Source organism: Coloeus monedula (assembly GCF_965178545.1).
Source record: "Coloeus monedula genome assembly, chromosome: 13".
Classification (NCBI taxonomy): domain Eukaryota; kingdom Metazoa; phylum Chordata; class Aves; order Passeriformes; family Corvidae; genus Coloeus; species Coloeus monedula.
In genome coordinates this window covers 5,034,380-5,060,229 of record NC_138793.1, presented here as the reverse complement: position 1 = coordinate 5,060,229, position 25,850 = coordinate 5,034,380, and the positions used below count along the sequence as shown (strand labels likewise).

General features: G+C 41.4%; 1 protein-coding gene across 1 annotated transcript in view; it reads right to left on the bottom strand.

The window, feature by feature from the left end:
• The window catches only part of LOC309577748 (neural-cadherin-like), a gene marked incomplete at both ends in the record, with an annotated part of 59,372 nt that continues 33,522 nt past the window's right edge, over window positions 1-25,850 (bottom strand). The window contains 18 exons of the mRNA XM_082289967.1: window positions 1-405; window positions 3,329-3,483; window positions 5,007-5,251; window positions 6,201-6,381; window positions 8,702-8,966; window positions 9,531-9,697; window positions 10,573-10,753; window positions 11,313-11,436; window positions 12,748-12,875; window positions 13,443-13,570; window positions 14,571-14,785; window positions 15,595-15,866; window positions 18,738-18,967; window positions 19,181-19,365; window positions 20,540-20,633; window positions 21,698-23,312; window positions 23,841-24,124; window positions 25,225-25,368. Coding sequence (XP_082146093.1) covers window positions 1-405; window positions 3,329-3,483; window positions 5,007-5,251; window positions 6,201-6,381; window positions 8,702-8,966; window positions 9,531-9,697; window positions 10,573-10,753; window positions 11,313-11,436; window positions 12,748-12,875; window positions 13,443-13,570; window positions 14,571-14,785; window positions 15,595-15,866; window positions 18,738-18,967; window positions 19,181-19,365; window positions 20,540-20,633; window positions 21,698-23,312; window positions 23,841-24,124; window positions 25,225-25,368 — 5,018 coding nt within the window. The remainder of the gene's footprint in view (window positions 406-3,328; window positions 3,484-5,006; window positions 5,252-6,200; window positions 6,382-8,701; window positions 8,967-9,530; window positions 9,698-10,572; window positions 10,754-11,312; window positions 11,437-12,747; window positions 12,876-13,442; window positions 13,571-14,570; window positions 14,786-15,594; window positions 15,867-18,737; window positions 18,968-19,180; window positions 19,366-20,539; window positions 20,634-21,697; window positions 23,313-23,840; window positions 24,125-25,224; window positions 25,369-25,850) is intronic.

The window sequence follows — 25,850 nt, the reverse complement described above, 5'->3', positions numbered from 1 at the left end:
CTACAGGTCTCCTGCTTCTCTGTGCGAGTACAGCTCCCTCAGTTTCCCGAACTTGGGTCCCCACTCGTGGATGTCCTCGCAGGCGCTGCCGTCGCCCAGCCCCGCGGAGCTGAGGGAGCTGAGGGAGCTGAGGGAGCTGAGGCTGCCGGCGCTGGAGCCGGCGCCCTCGGTGCGGAAGACGCGCAGCGAGTCCTGCGGCGCGGCCGGGGCTCGGCGCTCGGCCTCCCTCAGCAGCGCCGACAGGACCCGCCCGAGCTCCGCGGGCCCCGCTGCCGCCCCGGGCTGGGCCCGCCGCGACACGGCCCTCACGGCGCCCTGCCGCTGCCCTGGGAGCTCCTTCTTGTGGAGGGAATAGGCTGGGCTGGCTTGGATAGACACCTGCAGCGCTGCCATGTTGTAGGCGTCCTGCAGAGAGAAATCGGGCACATGGAATTAAGACTCTCTGTAGGTCCCAAAAGTTCGTGTTCTGGTGGAAATAAAGAAGGAATGATCCCGAGTCAGTCCGTCTGCTGCGAACACCTGAAGGGTTGGGTGCTCTGCCAACTCTGCCACCTGCAATGCACCTGAGAAAGGCTGTGAGGAGCACCTGTGCAGTCTGTACTGCTGAGGTCAGGGTCAGAATCAAGTCTGATTTCATACCAAAAGCTAAATAAACATGACAGAAATGCCCCTAATCTTTGTTCTGAAATTTAGATCTGAGTGTCTTATCATCACTGGACACTGATACCACGAGCACGGCAGAAGAGGTAAGAAAGGGTATTCACAAACAGCACGTTAAAGAAATCTTTCTGCAGCAGTAGTTGAAAAATCTACCGTGATTTCTGATAGAATTTTACCAGTCTCTGGAATAATGGCTAATTATGTTACATGGCAGTGGCACAATTTTAAAAGCCAAGTAAAACTACCTACTCCCAAAGAAGTCACTAATTCCCTCCCAGCTCAGCCACAGTAAATGCTGTCTGGGAATTGTGCCACAAACTCCAGCACGAAGCTGCCAATGCCAACAGTTAATGGCATTCACTGATCAGAATCTTTGTGCCACCTGCAGTGAAGAAGTCCTGTCCCCCAGCATCCTTCACCTCCCTACAACCCAAAGGCTGTGTCCCTGGACTGGTTTACAGGCCAAAGAAGAATGCTGACAGGTGGTAGGAGACAGAGGTCATTACAGCAAACAAGTAATTATTTGTATTGCTAATACTGTTCATGGGAACAGAAGCCATCAGTGACAGAGGTGTAGAATCAGCACTTCCCAAAAGATTTCTTTTAGTTCTCCAGCACATGGCATTGTGCATAACCATGTTGTAAGAGATTAACCGAGGTAATCTCAGTGAGTTTTGCTGAATTTCCCCTGGAGGCAGAGAACGATTTAAATTCCCCATCCTGCAATCAAGAGGCTGCCTAAGTGGCAGGATGGGGGGTTGGAACAGGAGCTGCTTATTCCCATTCCTCCAGCGACTGAGGAGTGTTGGTGATGAACACCAAGACCTACAGCCCAGATCCCTGCCTTAGGCACATCTAAATTAATGCAAGCTCCAGTCCAGCCCCACTGTGAACATGGATACCAGGAGAATCCATGACATGAAGCAACTTCTCATAGTACTCAAGTTAAATGGGAGCTTGTTCCAATACAAACTTGAGGATCATCCCTTCACTGAACTGGGTGATATTAAAATTATCCTTCATTGCTACTAATTGTTCATTAAAATGACACATTTCTTCTGATAATAAACCCTTCTTGGTTGGCCATCTACAAACCCAACCCAACCCCTGCTTCTGGGTCCAGAGCTGGCTTTTAACAACATCTGCTGGTCAGTTGAGTTGCACTGACCTGCAATTTTTATGAGCTCCTAATTTCTCTGGGGGAAGGTTTTATTTATTTCAGATGCAGAAACTCCTTCATATGACAACCTCTTTTCCCCATATCCCTACCATACACTAATATTACAAAAATGAAACTCTCTTATCCAAGTGGCCTCATGATCCTTTTGTTGACGTAACATTAGAACACAACTAAGTGGTGTAATTCTAGGTATTTTGGGGACTGGCTTGTTTGTTTGTTTTTTTTAAATCAAGACAAACAACTAGGTTTTAGCTTAAAAAGTTTCAGCTGCAATTCCAGCAACTGTAAAATCTGAATAATTTAGGAAGACTGCAAAGAACCCAGAGAGACTTCACTCCAAGCACTGTTTCTTCAGGCAGAGTAACAGCCTCAGATGGAGATCATCAAGTCACTAATTTGATTCCACTGCTTAAAATAAGGAGTGTATTTTAAGAGCTCTCCAAAAGTAATTAAACATGTCATACAGTAACTGTAGATTTCCTCAAAGAGACCTTCTGGGTGTAAAATTGCAAAATATTGCAGAGGAAGTTAATCTGATTAAGGAAAACAGGATTTATAGCTGCCTATGTTATCACATGGGAAATGTCTGTGTTTATTACGTTCCCACTAAATCACCAAGAAAACAAGGATACTCTGCAAGTAAGAATATTTTTAAATCACTGGCTTTTTTTGGCCCATCACACTGGCACCATGACTATTATTACCTCTGCAGAGTCATACCACCCCTTGAATCCATTAAATGAACAGTTGGCAATGAAGTTTCTTGCCTTTTATAAACATAGAAAGCATCTATAGATCAGTAAATAATCTATTAAGAGTACTTGTTTATAATATCCACAGTTTTCCTTCAAAGCTCTGCCTTCCACTGACACATGAAAACCTTAGACCAGCCAGCAGGAATGTTAGTAACACCTGCTTTGGGTATAATCTGCTCTACTCTACAAACAGCTTGTGTTCACGGGTGTATTTATCTCCAAAACACAAAAATGCAGAAAGGTTCTTCCACAACCACCACATGCCCCAGGCCTTCAGAGGAGCCAATTCAGCACCTCCCCTTCCCAACACGTGGGGTGTGAACATCTGCTGTTGGGAACAGTCTCTGGAAAAGCCTGGCCATGAGAAACAGTCACACCAGGCTCTTCCAACCCCTTGGAGCTCCAGCAGAAATCAGCCCTGAGAACCTCAGTGTCTCCTGAACCCCAAAACCAAACCCAGCAGCTGTTAGCTCCCTACTGCTAAACTCATCCTACAGGCTCCTTTCAACATGCACTCAGGATCACTGGCTGTAAGACAAATTAAAAATGGGTAAGCACTTATCTCTGCTTAGGAAATACGCAGCCTTGTGTACAGACCCTTCCAAATAATTAATCTGCCAACTGCAGGGCTGAATCAGCAGAAAAAAGGCTGAGGACAAAGCACAAAGTACATTTTTCTTAGCATGGTGATCCACCAGTCCCCTCTTAATTGTAACGTAATAGTGATCCTTACTTCATCTTGCTCCCCACCCCCTTCTTCATTGTAGTTGAGGATGTTTTCCCTGATGTCCTCCAGATCCTCAGGATGAGCAGAGCCGTGGTAAGTGCCTCCACGCACACCCTTGCGTGTCTTCCAGTGGGCCCAGAGGAGGCCGGCACTGAGCAGAGCTGTGGGAACAGAGGAGCAGAGCAGAGGTGATGCAGGCACCAGTAAACCCCAGTGCACAGCAGGGCCAGCATGGCTGCACTCTGGGCTTCTCAGAAAATGTCTGGGGTTTGCACTTTCCAGTGTGGTGAACATCAAACACAGAAAAAAAAGCCTTTAAAGAGCATTTTGCAACACCCTTTAAAGCCCAACTCAAAGTTGGTTAAAGACCAAGTGGTGTCTCTGACCTGTCTCTGTCCTGTGGTGGAGTTGAACTTAGTCACAGAAAATGGATTACAGAGGGGGACAAAAAAGTAACAAGATGATGACAGTAATGGACACAATTATACAAAAATGAAACACAAGAAGACACACGACAAAACAGGAAATTACTTTTAGATGTTTTACTAGAAAACAAGATTCAGGCATATTTTGCCTTAGCATTCATTGATTTAAACAATTTTCTTAAATGCTGAAGTGCATTTTACACAACTGACAAGCTTCAACATCAGATACTGAACATTCTATAGAAACTTGTGTGTCACTGTGTTACCAACTCTATGAAAATTGATAAAAGCTCAGAGTAACACCTCAAAGCATTGAATACCATAAATTACGGGTGCAGTGAATTAAGGAAACTAGAATCTCTTACAGAATATCTACATGGAAGCAGTTCTGTGGAGCAGCATCTAAATGACCTTGGGACTGAAACTGAGGTACACACAGGTCCATGCCCTGCACTCCTCTAACATAAAGAGCTATTATCAACCTCAGCTATCTGGGATTCCAAGAGCTGTGATACCACTTAGCTTCCCACAATTTTGCTGCTCACATTTGCATAGCAAACATAGTATCTAGCAGTGTTGGGGAAAATGATGGTATTTCCATACTCTTACAACAACTTCTGAATGAAACTGCATTAACACTAAAAGCCAGGAGAAAAATCCCATGTCTTTACTCAGGCAAACTTCCATGACATTTGAATAAACAAGAAACATTCCAAGATGTGATCCTTCCTCACTAGTAAGATCCTTCTGGTTTTCCTCTTCTTTTTGAGATCCAATGCCTAAGCCTGAAAATGGCTGAGGAAGCCAAAAGCAGCTGTTTAGGAGCTGGGACACAACTAGCAAGATGCAAAGTCTGCTCCTGCCTGACCAGGGTATTCCTGTCAGGCAGGAAGATTCTCCATGAAAAATCTGTTTCATGCTCTGAAGTATTTTAAACAATGCTTATCTGGTAGTAATTTCTGCTCTTGCTGTTCAATTGCATTTGCTTCCAATTATGCATCTGAACAGTCCCTCAGCAATGAAGTGAAAATGTGAAGAAAACAAAACTGCAGAGACCTTCCACAGCTCACAAATGTTGATTCACTTAGCAATGGATGCACAGAGGGATGAGAAATCAGTGACGGGACCACAGTAAAGGAATGAAGGCAGAGTCGAGTCTCTCCCAGGAGTTTTCAGCAGGACATGAGACAATGACTGCTCAGGACAGGTGGACACGTGTGCTCACCACAGGTAATACAAGACATAGTTGCCATAGCTACCTAAGAGTGCCAGGAAGCAGATGCAGATGGCGAAGAGGGAGGTGAAGCTCAGGCCCGTGTCCTTGTGGAAGATGGCCAGGGTGATCTCACAGCGGCGCCCGGTGTAGCCGTCGGGGCAGTGGCACTGGAAGGCGGTGGGGGACAGCGACACGCAGGTGCCATAGTTGCAGGGCTGCTCGGCGCACGCCGTGTACACGCACTGCCGGCCTGAGGCGTTCTCCAGGATCATGTGTCCTGCAGGGCAGCTGCTCACACCAAGGCAAAATGGGACCATTAGACTGGGAGGAAACAGCCATGACAGGAAGCACTGAAGATTTTAAAACACACTTTGGTGACGCTCTGCACGGTTTCTGAAGCAGCCACTGGGAGTAAGGTACGCGAAATCATTACAGGTTGTAGCTTTTCCCGAGGTAGCCATGCTCCACAACTTCAAACCCATATGTCTGGGGCTTTCAGAACTCTGGTAGTTCCACTACCTTCTGCAAGATTATCCTTATCAAAACCAGGTGGGTTGGGGTCTGCAGTTCTGGCTAGGCAGGACAAGCTGTGCTATGTTCTTTGAGTTTCCAGAGTTAGAGAACTCCATTTGTGTGCACAGTGGCAGTCAGGAGTGTGTGCAACATTAAGGTGTTTGTAAGTAAAGTGTACATTTGCACACCACAACCAACAGGAATTAGTGTTGTCCTGACCCCAGCCCCAGCCATACACACAAGAATCTGAGCTTAATGGTGTGGTGTTCCTCAGGCAGCTGGAGGAGCCTGGGAGGGAACAGAGGTAATAGCCTGGGGCTGTGTAAGGAGTCAGACCCTCACAGGAGAAAGCACTGACACTGCACAACACAAGCTTTACAGCACAGCCAGGGAACTGTGCCACTCCAGCTCACACACCCTCCTGTCCTGGTTCCTGGCTTTATAAACATTCTGGATTTGCTGCTTCTCTTTAAATGTTTTCCATTAGACAAGCAGCTGAACTTGCTCCAGAATCCCTGGAGCCAGGCTGATTTAAATCAGCTGAGGGTGGTGCCTGTAAGGACAGAGCAACCTGCTGCCGATGCAGGTGTCCAGCTTTGTGTGCCACTGTGGTCCCAGGGATTTGATGAGGTTTGCCAGGGGCAGCCTTCAAACTGCACACTTCAACATCCACCCCTTCCCACCTCATTCTGAAAGGTTTTGTGCTTCTATTTTCACCAGTTACCTGCATTCATGCATCATCCACAAATCAATACAAATAAATTCCTGGTTGCAAGGGTTATTCCTACAGGCCTCCGAAGAACAGCCTTCTTTGACGCCTTGGGCACTCAATACTGACACCATCTCCTTCCCATGAGTGTCCAGAGGGATTCTGTAGTTGTTAAATCTGACATCCTTCATACATCCTGCAGCAAGGCACAAAGAGACAGTTTTAAAAACCATTCAGCAAGATCATTTGAAGCAGCTGTAAGATTTGGCAGTTTATGCTTAACAAAGGACACAGGCTATCAAAGTTTAAATCCAGGACTGAATCCACTTAAACTTTCATAGCCTTGTCCTTCATTTTTGGACTGAATTTGCTAAAGTTTTATATCAAAATTCCCAGCATTTTCCATGAGAATCAAGTGCTGCTGCAGGCCTGTGCTGGTTTTGGCTGGGGCAGACTTATTTCTCTTCCCAGGGGCTGGTGTGGGGCTGAGTTTTGGATCTGTGCTGAACACAGGATTGATAATATAGAGATGTTTCTGTTCTTGCTGAGCAGGGCTCACACAGAGCCAAGGCTTTTCCTGGCTTTTGTAGGGCCATGCTGGGAAGGAAGGTGGGGATGCACAGGAGGCTTGGAAGGGACACAGCCAGGACAGGTGACCCCAGCTGACCCACGGGATATTCCAGACCATATCACATCATGCACAGGATGCATGCAGTGAGGGGAAGAAGGAGGAAAGGGAGATGTTTGGAGTGAATGTGTTTGCCACCCCAGGTAACCATTCCACGGGATGTGGCCCTGCTCTCCTGGAGGTGCTGAACACCTGCCTGTCCATGGGAAGCAGGGAATTCATTCCATGTTTTGCTGTGCTTGCATGCATGGCTTTTGCTTTCCCTATTAAACTGTCTTTATCTCAACCCAGGGATCTTCCAGCTTTTACCCTTCTGATTGTCTCCCTGATTCTGCTGGTAGGGAAGTGAGCGAGAGGCTTTGAGGGGCTGGAGGCTGGATGGGGTTAAACCATGACAGGGCCCCTATTTGCCTGAGTTAAAGTCAGTGGAATATGTACCCCTCCACTGTGATTTCCATCAAAAAGTCCAAATATTGTGGAAAATCTGTTACACGTAGATAACCTGTTCTATTTTTCAATGCACCAGTAAAAATGTGTTTAGCTGATTTTAAATTGTAGCTTACAGCTTAACTTTATAGTGTGAAGAGCAAACCACAAATAATGGGGAAGGAGTCTTCAATCAGAGATAGAAAATTTGTACTGAAAATGTGTGACATTAACTTTGTATGCACGAGATGCCTCAGTATGAAAACACATACTTTGATAAATTAAGTACATTTTATGACTTTGAAGTCTTTAAAGTTTCAGCTACATAGCAGCAACATTAATTGTCCTAATTAAAATGATATTCACGCAACCATTTGACTTCTTTATTTACTTAAAAACAAACACTATTACTCCCATAAATAAAAAATTCAAAATATGCTCCCTAATTCACATAATAAACTTTATTTATTGGAATTCTTCTAGTAAAGCAATAGAAAACAATATTTTTCTAAATAATTTGTGATACACTTACATTGTAAATTATTACTCTATTTAATTTTTCTCCAGGCACTTTTGTATTACTCACTGAAGTACTTTTGCCTGGTGAAAACGTGACCAGGTTGTTCTGAATGGATTTACTAGGACATGGTTAAAGAGGTGAAGGGCATGGGAGAGAGGTGACCTACAGACACCAGGTGCATTTAACCAGCAGCCATGTGTCTTCCTTGACAATAAAAGCTGTGCTGCTGTGCTTTACTTACACTGTGGGTTTAGGCAAAGGCCAAACTTCCAGCTGAGCTCAGAGCAAAGAGCTGCCATGGATATCCCAGACTCACAATTCTTTATATTTCTCCTTTGTGGAACTACTCAATTTCCAGGCTGGAACTGATTTGCTTTTAACAGACACCATGACCTCATCCATTCAGTTGCTAAAAATTCAGATTTTTAGCTCTAATTCAATAAACCATTTCTAATTTTAGTTAATGCTTTGACTGAGTATAAAATCCAGTAATACAGAGGTAATAAACCAGGATTTGGTGGGTGCTATGCAATTCACATATAAAATGGAAAAATTCCTTTCAGCACAGGAACAGATGTGTTTGGGAAGGAACAAGAGCTACCAAACAGACTGGACAGAACCATGCACTGAACCAGCTCTGTCTGTCCAAGGCAGGGAGCCATCCACAGTCCACCCAGGAGAAGCTTCTGGATCTCCAGGTACAAACACTCTGCAGCCAAAGCAAGAGGTGACCATCATTGTTCCAAGTCCAGTAGCCAGGTGCATTTGCTGACAATTATCTGCTGTACCTTCTCCTGGTCAGAACAGCTTATCTGTTCCTGTGGCAAAGTGTCATGCAGGACATCCCTGTACTTTGGGCTCTACATAAACAAGAAAGTTTCCTGAAATATGCCTTCGTTTTTAAAGATCCATATTATGAACAATGAGATCAAGAACTCCTACCTTGAAAACTCTTGTTTTGATTGAATGGGTAGGTGTTTCCAAGGACCAAGCTACTGGGGTCAATGACAATCTCTTTGTATATTCCTGCTGCTTTAGTAATCTCTCTCTTCCCACCTCCTTCGTAAAGGCGAAGAGTAAATTCATTTTCGTTTCTCTCCAGTGTGATGTGATGCCATTCACCATTATCAACGTGGTAGGAGGGAAGGCTTACAGAATAGTCCCCATCACCCAGATTGTATGAGACCACTAAGAGTCCCTGAACAACCTTGTGGATAATTAACAAATAGCAAAAAAAGAAAAGTCATTGCCTGGCATTTTGTATTGGCCTGTAACTTCAATCTTAAAGCATTTGTTTAAATTTAGGGTATGTTTACACTGCACATTTAAGTATAATATAAAAATACTTCACGTGCTACTGAACTAGGCAACCTAAATATGGTAGCAATATACTCACAGTAATATCTAAGCCACCTGGAGTAATTGATCTCTCTTGCATAAATTAGAACTGCCACAGGCACCTTGCTTCGCAGAGTCTGAACTATGCAGAATTGGCCACATGGTTCAAAAGGACACCAGGTACACACCCTATTCATCCTATACTGTATAGAAACTGTATTTCACTGCAACTGCCATTGAAATCTGACAGGATACCACAGCTGAGTGGTCAATATCTCAAGTAAAGCATCAGACCCGTATGTATCTGTCAAACAAATTCCCAAGTCTTGGTCAGCCTAAGTTTTTTGTTCATTTTCCATCTCTTAAGTGAGTGTTTCTCTGAGCTGTCTCTGGCACTGATGTCACAGTGTGTCTGTGTGGGGTGCCCCCTCACCTGCAGGGTGATGTGCTCGTCCTTGCCCCGGGACAGCATGGTGGCGATGACGCTGTCGGGCTGCCGGGTGCGCACCAGGGCCTCAAACCGCGTCCGGCGGGCAGACACACTGACAGGGAGCTGGTAGCGGATGTGGCTGCCTGCCTCAAACATGTACTCCTTGGCCACTGAAGGGGATAGAAACCTTTAAACCATCTCGTGAGGAGAGGGAAGTATCATTATTTCCCTTAATGTCATAAGGAGAGTTGAAAGTAAAAGGAAACAATTGCAATGCACAGCACGGATCTGTGAGACAGCTTGTCTTTTGGGACATACCCCTGCATTTATTTCCGAGCCAGCTTCCCCAGTCACTCTCTCGCTTCATTTTACTCTGTAAAGAGGTGTTCTCCCACCCAACTTGATCCTGCTAATGCTCTTCCTTACAGTGCTCACATGGGATGACAGCAGGGAAGCAGCACCTCTGACCAAGACAAGAGACTGCAGACCATGTATTAAGTACCATGATCAAATTTCACAATGTGCTATTTTATAGTTGTCTTTCTGCTGTAAACCTTGGCTCCATGAGAGCTACAGATCCTGCTATTCCCAAAGCACAGCTCCTTAAGCCAGCAGTCTCTTCCTGATGGCAGCAGAGCAGTGATTTCTAGTTCCAGTTGTATGGCTCTAATTCTGCACAGAAAGTGGTACTGGCACACTCATATTTTTTAGGTTATTCGATATTTCTGGAAGTGTAGACAGATGCAAATCAAACAACTGTAATAAATTTTTTTTCTTAATTTTTTTCTCATGCAGTCATGTCATTATACAGTCATTGCACAAACACCCTCAGGATTAAAGAAATGATCCCATACCAAGAAAGCAATTTCTCAAAGGGAATTAGAAAAGAAACTGTTAACAATCAGAAGCAACTACACTGCAACATGGCTTTACATAATGTAAACATCAGAAATCACCTCAGCAATATTACCTGCAAAGATTTGAAGTTTCCTGTACTGTAAAATTTAGCAGTCTACCAATAATGAAACAGATAAACAGGGTTCACCTTTATCACATCGATAACCGTGGTAGCCTGGCAAACAGTGACATGCAAACGAGCCCCAGTCTCCAAGGCACCTCCCGTGGATACCACAGGAAGAAGATCCCATGGTCTCACAGCTCCCATCCGTCAGGGTGCACCCAGGGAAGCTGTTCAGGGACTCTGCAGGAGACTGAAGGTCATATACCTTCAAGAGAAAATTCATGACACAAAAATATTATTCGAGAAACATTTTATTTTTAAACAGAAATAGATGCACCACTTCACTGTCTGTTCCTCATCTGCATTGCTTAAGTTACTAAGTTTGCTTTCTGACATTCAGACTTCAGCTGATTTTATCAAGAGCATATTCTGCCTTTGAATAAACTCAACTGACTATGAAAGCAAAAAACCCCTAATACTTCCTAACAAAGCAGACAGCTGGCATAAATGTACTGTTATACAACTGCCATTCAGAAGTTCCCTGAATGCATAAAGAAGCTTGGAGAACAGCTGCGTGAAGCAGGGGATAAGCAAACACACAGTTCTTGGCTCATTAATACATCTCCTTGTACTGAGAAATAACTTTTCAAGGTGGTTATTCTAATTATCACAGAAAAACCCAGAATTTTCTTCTATCTTTCACTGATGCATGTGGGCATTGAATACATTAATGGAAGCAGAAGTTTCATGTGTAATATAAATCTCCCAAAAATTAAATAACAAAGTTTTCTCCTCTGCTAAAGCAAATGTTACTCTGCTCTTACCTGAGTATCCAAGATGAAATTGCGCAAACAACCAGAAAAATGTTTGTGTAGCAATTGTGGGTAGGAATATGGTAACGACTCTTTCACACCACCCAGTTGGAGAACATGGTTTGCATTCAAATACCTTTAAAAATCATATAAATAATAAAAATAGGTGTGCATCTACCTTCAAACACAGGCAGATAAATAAATACACTGCATTTCCAAATAACACAGACTTTATAACATAACAATAGAATGCAACTACTTTATCTTCTCTCTCTGAAATAGTCATTGAGCAGATGTTGGCCCTTTAAAATAAAGGGCATTGTTTTAAATGTGACAGTGAAACCTACTGGAAGTTTAATTGTGGGACACTATTTCATTTTGGATATGTTTGTGTTCAAGTCAGAAATATCTGTGATATTCTAGACACCAAATTCTCCTTCAAGTGTTCTGTGTGTGCACTGTCATCCTATGCTGTAGGAATACTACAACAAAGACTATTCTGTGTATGACAAAGGTCAGAAACCTAAAAGTTGGGTCCATGTGGTCTAAAAGGCATGGTAAACATGTCCAGTCTCTGCACTGTCTCCCAATCATCTCTCCAAGCCAAAGAACTCCATGTATTTTAGTCCTCATACTTTTTTTTCCCCAGAGTTATCAATTCATTTCTTTTGTATTCACTTTTCCTTATATTTTCCCCCTTTTTTGTGCTCCTCTCATGACGAGGAGAGCTCCATGCAGCTGTGGACAAGGCTTAATCCCAATGCTCATCAGAATGCTTGCTGGGACTATCTATGTGTCACAGCTCCAATATCTTTGTTAGTACAAAGGTTTCCCTAAAATATAACCTGAATATTCCTCACTGTAACTTTAGGCCCTGTACAGAAGAGATTGTCTAAATCCTCTTTGTACCATTCTTTTATAGACACTGAGACTTATCGTATCTCTCCTCAGTTTTCCCTTCTTTCTGTTAGCTGACCTCAATTCCTTCATTCTTGATTCTTACTCTCAGGGTGAGCTGATCACAGTCATTTCTCTTCTCTGGACTGTACCCAGTTGCTCCTTGTCCACCCTGCACTGTGGGGCACAAACTGGACCCAGGACTCCAAAGCCAACTGGCCTAAATTCATGAGGTTTTCAAGAGCAGGCTCACAGTGACTTGATGAACAGAGAGAAATTCTCTGGGTGAAGGATGGTACACAGGACCCACAAAAGCTCCAGTAACAGCCACAGTGGTCTGGGGCTGTCAGTACTGCAACACTACTCAGGGGAAGACTGGTTCCTTAAAATTTGTTTAGTGCTTTAAGGTCCAGGCTTGGCCTAGAAGGTCCAAGAAAAGAGGAAATACTTTTTATGCTCCCAGTCATCAATAACTTGGCTTCAATCTACCAGATAAAATGTTCACAGGCCTTGGAACCAACTGCCTGTCAGGGAATCTCCAGGAATGTACCTTGCTCTCCGTGGAACAGACCCAAAGACTTCACAATTTGTGCGATCTTCAGTGGACAACCACCTGCCAACCCCTTCTATCTCCGACACCGCGGCTGCAATGCACCGATCCAGAGTGAACCAAACATCCTGTGCCAGAACACAGCACTACTCAGGCAACAGTTGCTGCACAATTCAATAAACATGTTATATCAAATTTTGATCTTTTACTTCTTGCATACCATCAAGCAAAAAGGGTTGTGTTTTTCCCTGTTCTGTTTTCCATCTTTCAATAACCAGGAGAGCCAAAATGGAACCATTTAGCAAAAAGAGCTACTTAGCTCTGCACTTTATTTATGCTTCTGAGTATTTTAACCACTTACACAAGATCTGTAACTGCATTTGCAAGTAAATAATTATCTGCTTTTTGTGCATAAGTAATGGATTCTAGTGTCCACATTCTACATGTGCTGCTGCAGAGCTTAAAAAAGGCAAAGAGATTCCTCTGATTCCAGAATATGGATTACAACATCCGTGGATTTAGAATTAACAATGAGGCCTTCCCAAAGTTTCTATTACTCATCAAATCTACAAGAACTGTTAGGACAATATATATAATTACCCAGTCTTTTCTTTCTACTGTCCTGTCTCTGCACAAAAAAATGCTATGGGAAATATTAATATCCAGATATGGAAAAAAAAAATCCAATAACTGACCTGACCATTGGTTCTGACTTCCAGTCGATGCCACTTCTTGTCTGCTACGTTCAGATGACTTGGAAACTGCAGCACCACAAAACCCGAGCCATGGCTCATCTTCAGCACAGGAATGCCACTAGAGAGTTCTAATACAACATGAACAAGAAATTAAATTCAGCTACTTGAATCTTTCACTTTTGGATATCTCAGCAGTTAGTGACTGTACTGATTTAATGGTTATTGCTAGTCACATACAGGGGGTTCACTACAGAAATAACTAGAGTTACACTCTGTGTCTTCTATTAAGCAGAAGTACTCATTCAGTATATTATTTACTTATATACTTTAGATTATTCCACTTCTCTGTCAAAACACTGAAACTAATTCCTGAGAAGCAACCTGCAATTTTATGACGCTCTAAAACAATTAGTACATGCAGGTTTCTTCCCTCCCATCTTCTACTCAAATTTACAAGAAACTGCAAAGCAAGGCAAAAAAAAGAGGTACGTGATTAACTATCCAACCATATTACCATTCAATTAATCAGGAAAATATAAAATGCCAACCATACTGTGCATCTTGTATGTTAATTCACAAAAAATAAACACCAGTAACCTTTCAAATGTGTGTCAACATAAAGCACTGAGTTCTGCTTGTGTATGAATCTTCCCACAGTGGCACATGGGGCTGGATTCATCCATCACATCACTACCTGTTCAAAAAAGTGTGCAAAATTGCCCCAAGACTGAAGACAGTTTAAGTGGATTTCTCCTCTTACCAAACAAGAATGACATGCGACTATGACTGCACTACTCATGTAATACCTATCTTCAAAGCACCTAAATTCCTTTATAGCACTACAGTTTTTCCAGGCAGATTATTTTTTTATATAGATCAATCTGTCTGTTTTGCTTTCCCCTTCATTTCTACAACTCTGTGATGAACCTAAAGCCAGAGGTGCGGGCTACAAAAATAGACATCAAAGGAGAAAGACTTGTTCAGAAATACTTCAAAATATTTTCAAACCAGAAAATAAGTTACCTCATTAAATGGAAATACAGAATTCATAGTCCAATTATTACACTGGTCACAAGCAATCCATTCCCAAAAGACATTTGATTTTTCCACACACTTTTGCAGAAGTACCTATTGCAATGAAGTTTTCTGTACTCCCAGGTTCTGGATTTGATAAAGGGCCACTATATAGTAAAAGTCCATCTGGAACCACAGTAATAAACTCTAGAGACAGTGAGCTTTCAAAACAAGGTCTGATGGGACGAAACCATGCATAACCATTTCCATGGAAACTGTGCTTAGTCTGCTGGCAGTCTGGTCCATGAAAGGAAGCAGGACAAAGACATCTGAAAGACCATAAACAAAAGAAATAGTCAAAATTCCCCAATGTTCAGCTTATATTTTGGTTTTATATGCAGCAAATGCAGAACTAAATCACAGTTAAAAAAATCAGTGAAACAAAGATTTTAGCAGATTCTCAGGGGCGCTTGGCAATTATTAAAATACTCTAAGAGTACAAAGTATTTTTATTCCCTATAGTAACTCCCTCAAAAAAAAAAGTATTTTTGAGGCCAAGTTTTTGAGAACAATGAACTTTTTCCCTAAATAAGTAACACAGAACACCAAACATCTATTTATTACAGAGTAAATTAACCTCAGGGAGGTTAATTCCTAGCTGGAATTAATTTCACTAAGAGAATACTGCTGCATGCCAGGTGATGCTATAACAAAGCAAGTTTACTATCTAATGCTTTTTAGGCTCCTTATTACCCACTGTTTGAACTACATTTCACTCCTACATCCCTGCTGCTACCACTGATATTCACCCTCACTCTCCTGGAAAAGAGAAAAAAAATAGGGCACACATGCCTTCATAGTGAATTAGGTGCTCTTAAAAAATGACACGTGTTAATTATACCACTGTGTGTTCCCCAGGGTTTTCTTACTCATGCTCTTTTTGGGACCACAGCCCCATTGGGGTCATTAGGAAAGCCCCTGTTGCCATTAGGTTTACATCCCAGTGCACTTGTGGGGTTTTTTGTTTCTCCTTCAGTCAGAAGTACATTTATGGTTATTTCACACCAGTACCTTGTAAGCACCACTCGAGCCTTTAAAAATAGAAGGGAGAAATAATGTGCAGTGCAAGTTTCCTCACCTGTAGCCATTCAAAGTGTCAGTACAAATGCCCCCATTGAGGCAGGGGCTGCGAGGGTAGGAGGAGCAGGGCTGGTGCAGCTGCTCACGGGCGGAGCAGGTGCAGATCCCGTGGGTGGAGGTGGTGAGGGACACAAAGGACACGCTCCCGGTATCCATCACCGTGGGGATGTCGCTCACACTGAGGTGGTTTGTACAGCCCTCACTGCAGTTGGCACTCCTGCACTCATCAACATCGATCTGGGAAATGTTCAGCTGTAGAGCTGACTGGATCTAAGGGAAAAAACAGTTCAACACATCACCACTCTCATCCTAGTAACGGCTTTTACCTCAATTCTGAAAAATTGAAGCCATCAGAGACTTAAATGCAGTGCTTCAGTTTCTTGAATATTACTTAGTAACATCCCTGATTACACAGGAAAGCAAAATAATTTGAAAAATTCAGGAAACATTTAATTAAAAAATTACAGCAGCAGCATTTCCTAAAAACTTAGTCACTGACATGACTGACTGTGAACATGTTGAATCTGTACTGGTCTAATTAACATTATTTCCAAGGACCAAAGCTCTGAGAGCAGACAACTCCACATTCTGAGCTGCAGCATCTGCATCACACCTCTCTGCACCCCAACAGCAACAGGCGTGTTTCAGCTCAAGCCAGGATAAATCCTTCCTCAGCAGTAACACCCAGCTATTATTGCTTACATTCTCTCACACAAAAGGATACAGACATAGGAAAATGCAGAGCTGAGCTGCTTCAATAATCATGTCCACAGAAAGTGACCTGACAAGACAACTCTGTAGCAACTTGGATTCAGTCTAATGATTTGTACCCCATAAATTTACATTTCATGTCAAACTGTGTGGAAAAAAACAGAGTCAATTCAGCATACTGAATACTGTATTCTATGCCACGTTAATCTTTGCTAGTTCACTGTTGCACCTCAAAGCCCAAGTACCAAAAAGCCTCATGTAAACACAGGTCTGGTAATGTAGAAATAGTTGACTCTGAGGATCACAGCTTCCATTCCAAACAGAGCAAGGAAGCACTGGCAGAGAGGGAGGAAGAGAGCCACTCACAGTATGAGGCAAGAACAGAGCTTCCATTAGTCCTGGCTTTTTGTCCTTCAGCCTACACACCTAAATTATCAGAGTTTGTTCCTTCCACTTATTTGGGAATTTTGCACAGGTCTCTGTTATAAAGCTTCAGATCTGTATTTGATCTGTATTTGGTGATTCAAATACACTGAAATGTGTATTTAGCACCCAAACCTGAGTTTGGGTAAGTGAGGTAAAAGGGCTCACTACTCTCACAGTGGTACACAAATGAATAAGGTATACAGGTGTAAAACTAACAACTCTATAATTTTATGTATTTAATATGGGGATTTTTCCAAATGGTAAAACCTATGGCAAATATCTTAAAAGTAAGATTTGAAAAGATCAAAACAAATACATTTCTTCTCATTTGTGTAGTCATCTCAGTTCACCACTGTAAGAACTTTGACCTTAATAATCCTTTGTCCCTATATTCTCAAACATCATAACATGTATTGATGCCCATGCCCCCAAAGGCACAGAGTATACTCTATAGTGATATGATATATCCTGTCAATGCAGGTCTGTGTCCACTGCCCATGTTTATCACCATCAGTGGAGAGTCTGTAATGCATATTTAGACATCTATGTAATACTGTTCTAGAAAAAACTGTATATAAACAACCTTGGCTCCTTTAAAGCATTAGGATGGATTATTTTTCTGCTAAATAAAAATTGCTGTTGTAAAACTATATCCCCAGGAGGTGATGCAAACATATTATTTATGGAGCAATTCAATGAATAATTCCAGTGCTAATTACTTATTTTCTATATTTATAGTTATACACACAGAAAAACTGCTGGAGGAATTCTCCAGCTATGATTGGTTTTCTGTGAACTATTGGTGATTACTCACTGAAGCTATTCATTAAATATTGAAAGGGGGTATATAATTAATACAAACATATTTTTTCATTAAAATACGTGAAGCAACCCCCTTGTTACCACTTCGATGAATTCGCTTGTCACATATTATGGCAGAGAATATTTGAAATCTGTGGGATTTTCTATATTATTGTTGCAGTAATTCAATAAATATCCAAAAGAAGCAGTCGTTACCCTTCATGAATACTCTCTGGCATTTCCTATGTGGTCACTCTGAAGACTCACAATCCACAGAGCCATTAAGATACACCAAGATGGAGGCAGGTGGTAAGTTAAGGCAACCCTGTTTGGTTCCCAGACTCAGGCAGACTCTACCATAGTCACACAAATGGAAAGTGCTGATTTCTCTTTGGGAAAAATCATCCATACGATGGACCATGTATTAAACCCAAATATGGCCAGGGTGAGTGAAAACCTGAGCAGTGTCACTTTGCCTTTGTGCAGGACTACAGAAAAATCCAGGTGGGGCCAAGACAGACTGTGTCTGTGTAACTGAGTTATAGGGCATGCTAAGAGAGCAGGACACTTAGGGAACACCAGGAAGGGCCAGAAAACATCTTCCATCCAAAACCTGTCTTCCCTTTACAACAGTAAAAGAAGTTGGGGGAGGGTGTGACTTTGTATTCGAAGTTGTCCTTTGTGAGATTAATGCAGCCATAGGATTGGTTGTCTCCATCTCACTTACCTGTTGCAACTGTTCCTCTATCCCACACATTCCTTCCAGCAGGACTTTTTCTGTGAAGTGTCACCTCTTTGTACTGTACAATTTCTGTCAAGGTGGCATCAAGCCTCCACTCCAAGTGTCTAAACACAAGCTGATGATGAGGGGATTTGGGGATTACACAATGAAACACTGACTGGAGAAAACACAGGTATCTACCCCATGACACCAGTGGAGACCCATTCTTCTGAAGCTCCCCAGTGATTACGTTCATTGAACCAGAACTTAGTACAACCATACAATACCAGTATGTATGGCACTAAAAAGAAGAGAGAAAGCTTGAATTAAACACTTGTTTGACAAGTGTTTTTGTTCTGAGTGCAATAAAGCAATAAAACCCTTATCTGTAGATGCAGAATATTTTTCCACTGGGGTTTGGGATATACACCCTGCAAATTCAGTGTTTGGGTGAGTTCCACAGATGACCCCAGAGAACAAACCTCAGTTTTAAAGGCTGCCATCTCCGCATGTAGTTTCTCAGGTCTGTAATAGGCCGGGCTAGCACGGACTGCAAATCTCACATCTGTCTGTTTTCCATCCCTGTTCATCACACTGAAGACAATGACATCACTCAGCTTAGCAGATAACAGTTTTGCAAGGAACTCCTTGAACTTGCCATGTCTTGTTTTGCCATGTTCATCTCTCCTTATGAACTCCTCTGCTGTGACACCTGCTTATGAGATTCGAAAATAGATAAACATGAAATACGGGGAGCTCAGAGGTTAATTTCTCAATTTATTTCTTATTTAACAATATAGAAACATACCAGAAAGTACCCTACAGTGTTAAGCATATCAAATATTGATATGATAATACCTACACCACATAAACATTAAATTAGAGAAGCAGCTGATCTAAACTCTCACCGGCAAATAAAACCAACCTGAGAAACGCACAGTGGCTGAGTTTTGTATGGCTTCATTTTCCAGGTCTTTGATGTGGATTTGTACTGTAGATATAACATCAGGACAAACTCCATCAGAAACTCTAACTCTTAAGTTGTATATTCCCTGAGGAGTGTTATCCACCATCAGCAAAGACCCAGTCCTCTGATTTAATCTGAAAGATCTACACAGAAACCTTCAGTTAGGAAATCTTAACAAATCAAAGTTGAGGACTTTATTCATTGACATGATTCAGAAGGCCTTAAACGTTACTATGAAGGTTACAGGACCAAAACTTATGGGAATTATCCAACAACCTCAGAAAGGCACCTCAGCCACCTTAACTGAGAAATGACAATCTGGAAATGTTATAAAAAGCTGTTCCTGCCACTCAGCCTTTCCCAAATTTGAACAAAAGCAGTGTGCTGTTGAACCACGTGGTTCAGCACAGTCATCATGGGCAAGCCTCTGAGGTCAGTAGTAGGAAGTGACAAAACCACACTTATCATTCCAGATTCTCACACCTCTATCTGGAACAGGGTAAGTCTGTATAAAATCTCTCACAGCATCTTCATTTGACACCTCAAAGGACCAGTAATTAGCAATTATGGAAATATTCCATGACCATTATGGAACAGTAACCTCTTAATATGGAAACAGGTCCATGGGCTGCAGATGGACAGAAAGTCAGTCTTTAATTTTAGGCTACATAAAGCTTTTAAACTTTTAGTCACAGCACAGACCAAAATTTGCACTCACTTTCACATCCTTCTTTTCCCTTTCAAACACCATACAGTTATGCCATAAACCATCTCACTTTAAAATATGAACAAATAATGTCTAAGTAGGAATTAAGTGTCCAATTCAACATTTCAATTAACTGGAAAAAACTTCCACTAATCTGAGTCATGGTTTTCACATGCAATTGTAAATTTAGCCATCACAGGAGAGCACCAAATTCCCTTTCATTTTTGATGAAATGACTCCATTCTTTGCTTTTAAATTCAGGATTTGTATTCCATCAACCCTAACATTTGAGAGCAAGTGTTAGAAACTCTGCTTATTTTTAAACTGGAGCTTACAGAACACATATTTTTAAGTAAATTAACTATGACATCTGAATAAAAATCAACATCATGGTGCGATCCTGCATTGTCTTGGAAAAAATATTTCATGCATTAATTTCTTAATACCTAGTAACTCAAGTGAAAAAGAAGAAGAGCATTCAAAAGGTACATCTCTTAATACACTCAATAACCCTGGCCTTATGCACATCCTGAACACAGAGAAATACATGGTGAGCAAAATAATTACAGAAGCATAAATATTACTCATTTTGACAGAAATACAATCCTCACTTGAGCAGTTTTCCTTCAGAGAGAAATGTTTTATTGTCCCAGTCATCCTGATCTGGTGCAAACACTTCCCCAAGCACTGTTGTTGACCATTTTCCTGTTGAGATAAATTATAATAAATCTGCATTTAGTTTTTGCTTTTCAGTGCACTTTATATTCTGTCACATTCATTACTGCATTTATTATTTTCAGATTCCTACTCAATTTAGTGATGGTTATGATCCAAGTTTCTTAAAACAATGCATAGCCTGTCATATGATTTCTGCCAGTTCTGGCAATGTGAATACACTGGAGATGTCACATGAAAGAAGAAAAGCTGGAAACAGCACAAAACAACACCAGAATAATACATAAATACAACTCTCTACAAAACTCTCAGACAAAAAAATAAAAATTAAAAATCACCATATCAGGAGTTAATTCATAATGTTTCACTGCTACTCTATTATTCTGAAGAGCACACAAGTGGAACCCAGGAAAAGAGGGAGAGCATCTTGTGGTGTACAGCTGAGGGAGAAGGACATGACTGAGAAAAGGAAAAGGGCAAGAAGATACCAAGCTGGGCCAAGTATTAGTCCTTTTTTCAGACCCTTGTGGGCTGTCACAGAAGTGGGACATCCAATCAACTCTTCTTAAACAGCAAGAGGAACAAGTCCAGGGAAGGAGACATTCTGAATTCCACAGTCAAGGTTTAACATGGGAGATTTTAAAGGTTCAAATCTGGACCCAAGCCACCCTAGATGCTTCATTCTCTCATTTCTACAGTATGATCTGGTCACATCTTTTTCTAATTTAGGCATCGCAAACTCAGAAAACATAACTGCAAAATACCTTCTGTAGGTGAACACTCATTAATGGAAAGTAGATTTTATTGGTTTATAATAATGCTGCTTTTTCTGCAATTTTAATATATACTCATTGGCAGCTAACAGGTTTTTGGTAGATAATCTTTTACACACTAAGATCTGAGTTTTGCAAATACATTTCACTTATTTCACTTTACTTAGGAGTCTGCAGACCTGGAGCTGCAGTTTTGAAGTATGTAAACTTCAAAGAAATAGATTGGCAGACTGCAAGAGAGAAATTATGTATAAAACTCTGCTACATTCATGAATCTGATATAATATCCAGACTATGATATAACATCCAGCTAGCACTTACCTTTGTAACTGTACACATAGACCTCCTTGTGGCCAGACTCATGGCAGTTGTCATTCTCATCCCCAACTGTTATAGTCAGGGTGTTTGTGGAGCTCATAGGTGGAATCCCACTATCTGTTATAACTATTGGCAGGTGAAACACCTTCTGCTTTTCTCTGTCAAAGGACCTCAAAGCTGTTATAGTTGCTGTGTTGTTTCTGTTGTCAGTAAGAGAAAAATCCAAAGAATGCTGATAATCTGGTGGCAATGAAAAGGTAAAGGGTGGCCCATTTTCCTCACCGTCCGGATCAAATGCATGAAGCAGCTTTGATGTATGGTTCATGTGCACTATTTCAGGCTTCAATGTATTTTCCCAAACTACAGGCATGTATGGTGCCTCAAACCTTGGTCCATTGTCATTAATATCAAGCAAGTTAATTAAAACTGTAACGCTTCCAGTGCGGGCAGGTGTCCCCTGATCTGAAGCGTGTACAATTAAAGTGTATTTCTGAATGGCTTCACGATCCAGTGCATTTGCCACAACCACATGACCATATTGGTCAACCACAAACTGTCTCATAGGATCTGAATCTGACTTTATAGAATAGATAATCTTCCCATTCAAATCAGAGTCCTTGTCTGTAGCTCTCACTGTGGTTACTGTAGTACCTACAGGCACGTCTTCAAATAAAGGGTTTGCCTGAATAAACTGAGAAAGGAAAGCTGGGCTGTGGTCATTTGAATCTTCAACTTCAATCAGGCACACTGCAACACTAGAAAAATCCAGGTCTTCCACAGTAATAGTAAGATTAAACTGTCTTTCACGGGCATTCTCAAAATCCAACTTTTTTTTCAGTCGAACAGTGCCACATTGCCATTCTTTGTCATTCTCAATATAAAACTTCTGATCTGGGTCTCCCCCAATGATATTGAACGTTAAGTCTGCATTTTCCCCAATGTCTGCATCTGTAGCACACACTTGCAGGACTTCTGAGTCGATGGCACTGTTCTCAGGAATTGCTGCCTGCCACAACTTCTTCGTGAATTTCGGACCGTTATCATTGACGTCCGCAACCCAGACAGTGGCAGTGCCCGTTCCTGTTAGCCCGTCCCCATCTCTTGCTTCAACAGTAAGAAAATAACTCTCAGTCCTCTCTCTGTCTAGCAGTCCCCCTGCCACATGGATGGTACCAGTATTGGGATTGATATTAAACATGTCAGTACCGAACTCGTTCCTCACATTGTCTGTTATCCTGTAGGTCAGGACAGCATTAAGACCAACATCTGGATCATCACGATCGACTGCACCCATTTCCATGACTAAGGTGTCTGCAGGAGAGTTTTCAAAGACATTCCCGTTGCAGTCATCAGGCATGCACGTGAACATGGGGGCATTGTCATTTATATCCCACACATTGATAATCACATCAGCAAACCCTGTAAGTCCTCCTCCACCTTCATCAGTAGCCAACACAATGAATCTCCACAGTGCTCTCTCTTCCCGGTCCAGCCTCTCGTGTGAGTAAATGCTGCCTGTTTTCTCATCTATTGTGAAAATATCACCTGCACCATACCCGTGCAAGGAATATCTCAAATCTCCTCCATCAACGCCACTATCAGGATCACTGGCCAGAACCTACAAAAGTTTCAAAAAAAACCAAACAACATAGAAAGTATGAAATATGCAGTGATTGCATCACATCCTATATGCTGCTCCACTCTAAAGGAGTTGAAGCAAAAGCATATGACATGCTATTAATATGTGCATGCCACAGAACAGCAAACACAGGGACAATTCAGGGCAGGCAAATAAGCATTTTAACTATGTTAACAACTTAAAAATTTTAGTACTAAAATAATATTGTATTTTTCATATTCATACAGGTAATTTAAATACGATATTCTGATAGCTACTTTAAATTGTCAATTATTTGCTTTTCAGGATCAATAAATGATCCATCCTGTTTATCCTACTTAACTATCCCTGCAATTCTTTTTTCTACAAAAGTCCATTTCTTCTCTTCCAGTGACAAAAAAACTTAGTAAAATTGAACTTCACTAATATATAAATATATATGTGCTGAGTTATTTTTAACATAATTGTACCACAGTAATCTGTGCTTTTTCATGGAAATATTATAATCTCTGAAACTGCATACACTACCTGCAGTACAAAGACTGGTAACGCATCCAGTTCCTCAATTATACTTCCATAGTATTCATTGATAGAGAAAACTGGAGCCTCATCATTTTTATTCATGATGTTGATGATGATAACTGCATAATCTTCCCATTTCCCATCAGAGGCCAGTAAGTGGATCTCATACATTTTTGTTTCTTCATAGTCCAGTGGTTGGGCAATGAAAATGGCTCCTGTTTCTGGATCTACATCCAGCACTCCTCCTGTGTTTCCAGCTGTGATCTGATACCGTAATTTAGCATTTGTTCCTGTCAATTACCAACAGCGTCAGAAAACACATTTCTTGAAGCAGACTGATGCATGGGATGTTGACATGAAGTACAAATCATACAATAACTGATAAGTGGTATTATTTTTATCATTTTTGTGGTCTTTTAAAACATGCAGCTATGTCAGATTATTTATCAGCATTTTCAGTTCTGATGTGTCCAACTGTAGTTTGTCTCTACAAAACGTGTCTTTGCAATAAAGTAATAATTCTGTTTTTACTTTATTTAGAGGGTAGAAATGAAGTGCCACATATCCATCACATCAGGTCCCCTGTCCAACACTAAACAGTAGATTTACAGGCAGCCTAAGCACCAAACTGAAAGTTCCTTGAGTAGGTAAATCCTTCTGCAGTACATCTGTACCACATTTGCCTCAGCCTCCTACAGAGTGGGAGGAATCCAGTGCAGTCAGGATTTCCCTGCACTGCACAAACACACTGATAGAACAGTCCTTTGGGACTTGTGCAATAACAAAAAAAAGTAGTGTTTCACCATACAGTGAGGCTGAATTAGCAGTGCTCCATGGTCAAAAGATGGAAGCATGTACTAATCCCTCTCTCTTTTATGAGCACTGGTTATGTACTTACTTTTACATGATTAGTGGCTGAATTTCTGGCTGATTTGTGGATAAAACAGTGTAGCTAAAATTCATCATATGCATTCAGGAAGTCTAGGTTCAAATTTTAGAAAATAAACAAAACAAACAAACTATACTGTCCATCATAGAGAAAGCAAATGAATCTCACTGAAATCAAGTCTGACTTATTCTAGTTAAGCAGGACATTTTTATTGGCACCCGTTTGTAAGAAAATGATCTGATATATAAAAAATTTGAATCTGCAGGCACAGAAATTATCTCCTATCATCCCACATTAATGCACGTCTCCTGAAATAAGAGATTGTGCCTCACAGCTCCATTATGAGCTAATGTTCATGCGTGATAGTTCACACTTCAAGAAGTTTTAAAACCTAGAGACAAAAAGACATTTCCCATTCTAACACCACCAAATATGTCTTGGTGTGCTGAGATCAACAGATTAATACTTTGGACAGAGCTGTGGGGGATTCCAATGCTTTACCTTCATCCTCATCGTTAGCACTGACTGTAAGGATGGTGGATCCCACATCCTGGTCCTCATCCACGTTCACCTCATAGACACTCTGGGCAAAGACTGGCTGGTTGTCGTTCACATCACTGATGGAAACTCGCACATAGGCCGTGTCTGGAGACACAAGCAGCAAGAGATTCAAACCCCCAGCTGTGCCACTTCTGTCAGCTACAATCCCTTAACCTGTCTGCCTGCACATTACACGAAGACAAATATGCAGACAATACAGAAACAAACCCTTAGGGCTGAGGACCATATATATACCAACATTACTCAAAAGCACTTGAGTATCAAATGAATGTCACATCCAATTTGTTTAAACAGATAATACATGAATAATTGATGCCTAATATGGCAGTTGTACAGTGTTTAGTCATAACTTTTCATCCTGAAGCCACAAAATCTTAAGTTTTTATTTAAGCAGGGTGATCAATTGAGAAAAGGATTTTCTATCTTGAACGTTCCTGCTTCATAATGACTTTGGATTGAATACAGGACCATATGCAGTGCTTTGAGAAACACTTCCACTGCCCAAAGATTTGCATCCTATAGATAATAGGCACATCGTTGCTAGCTAGGAAATACTCTCTAAACTC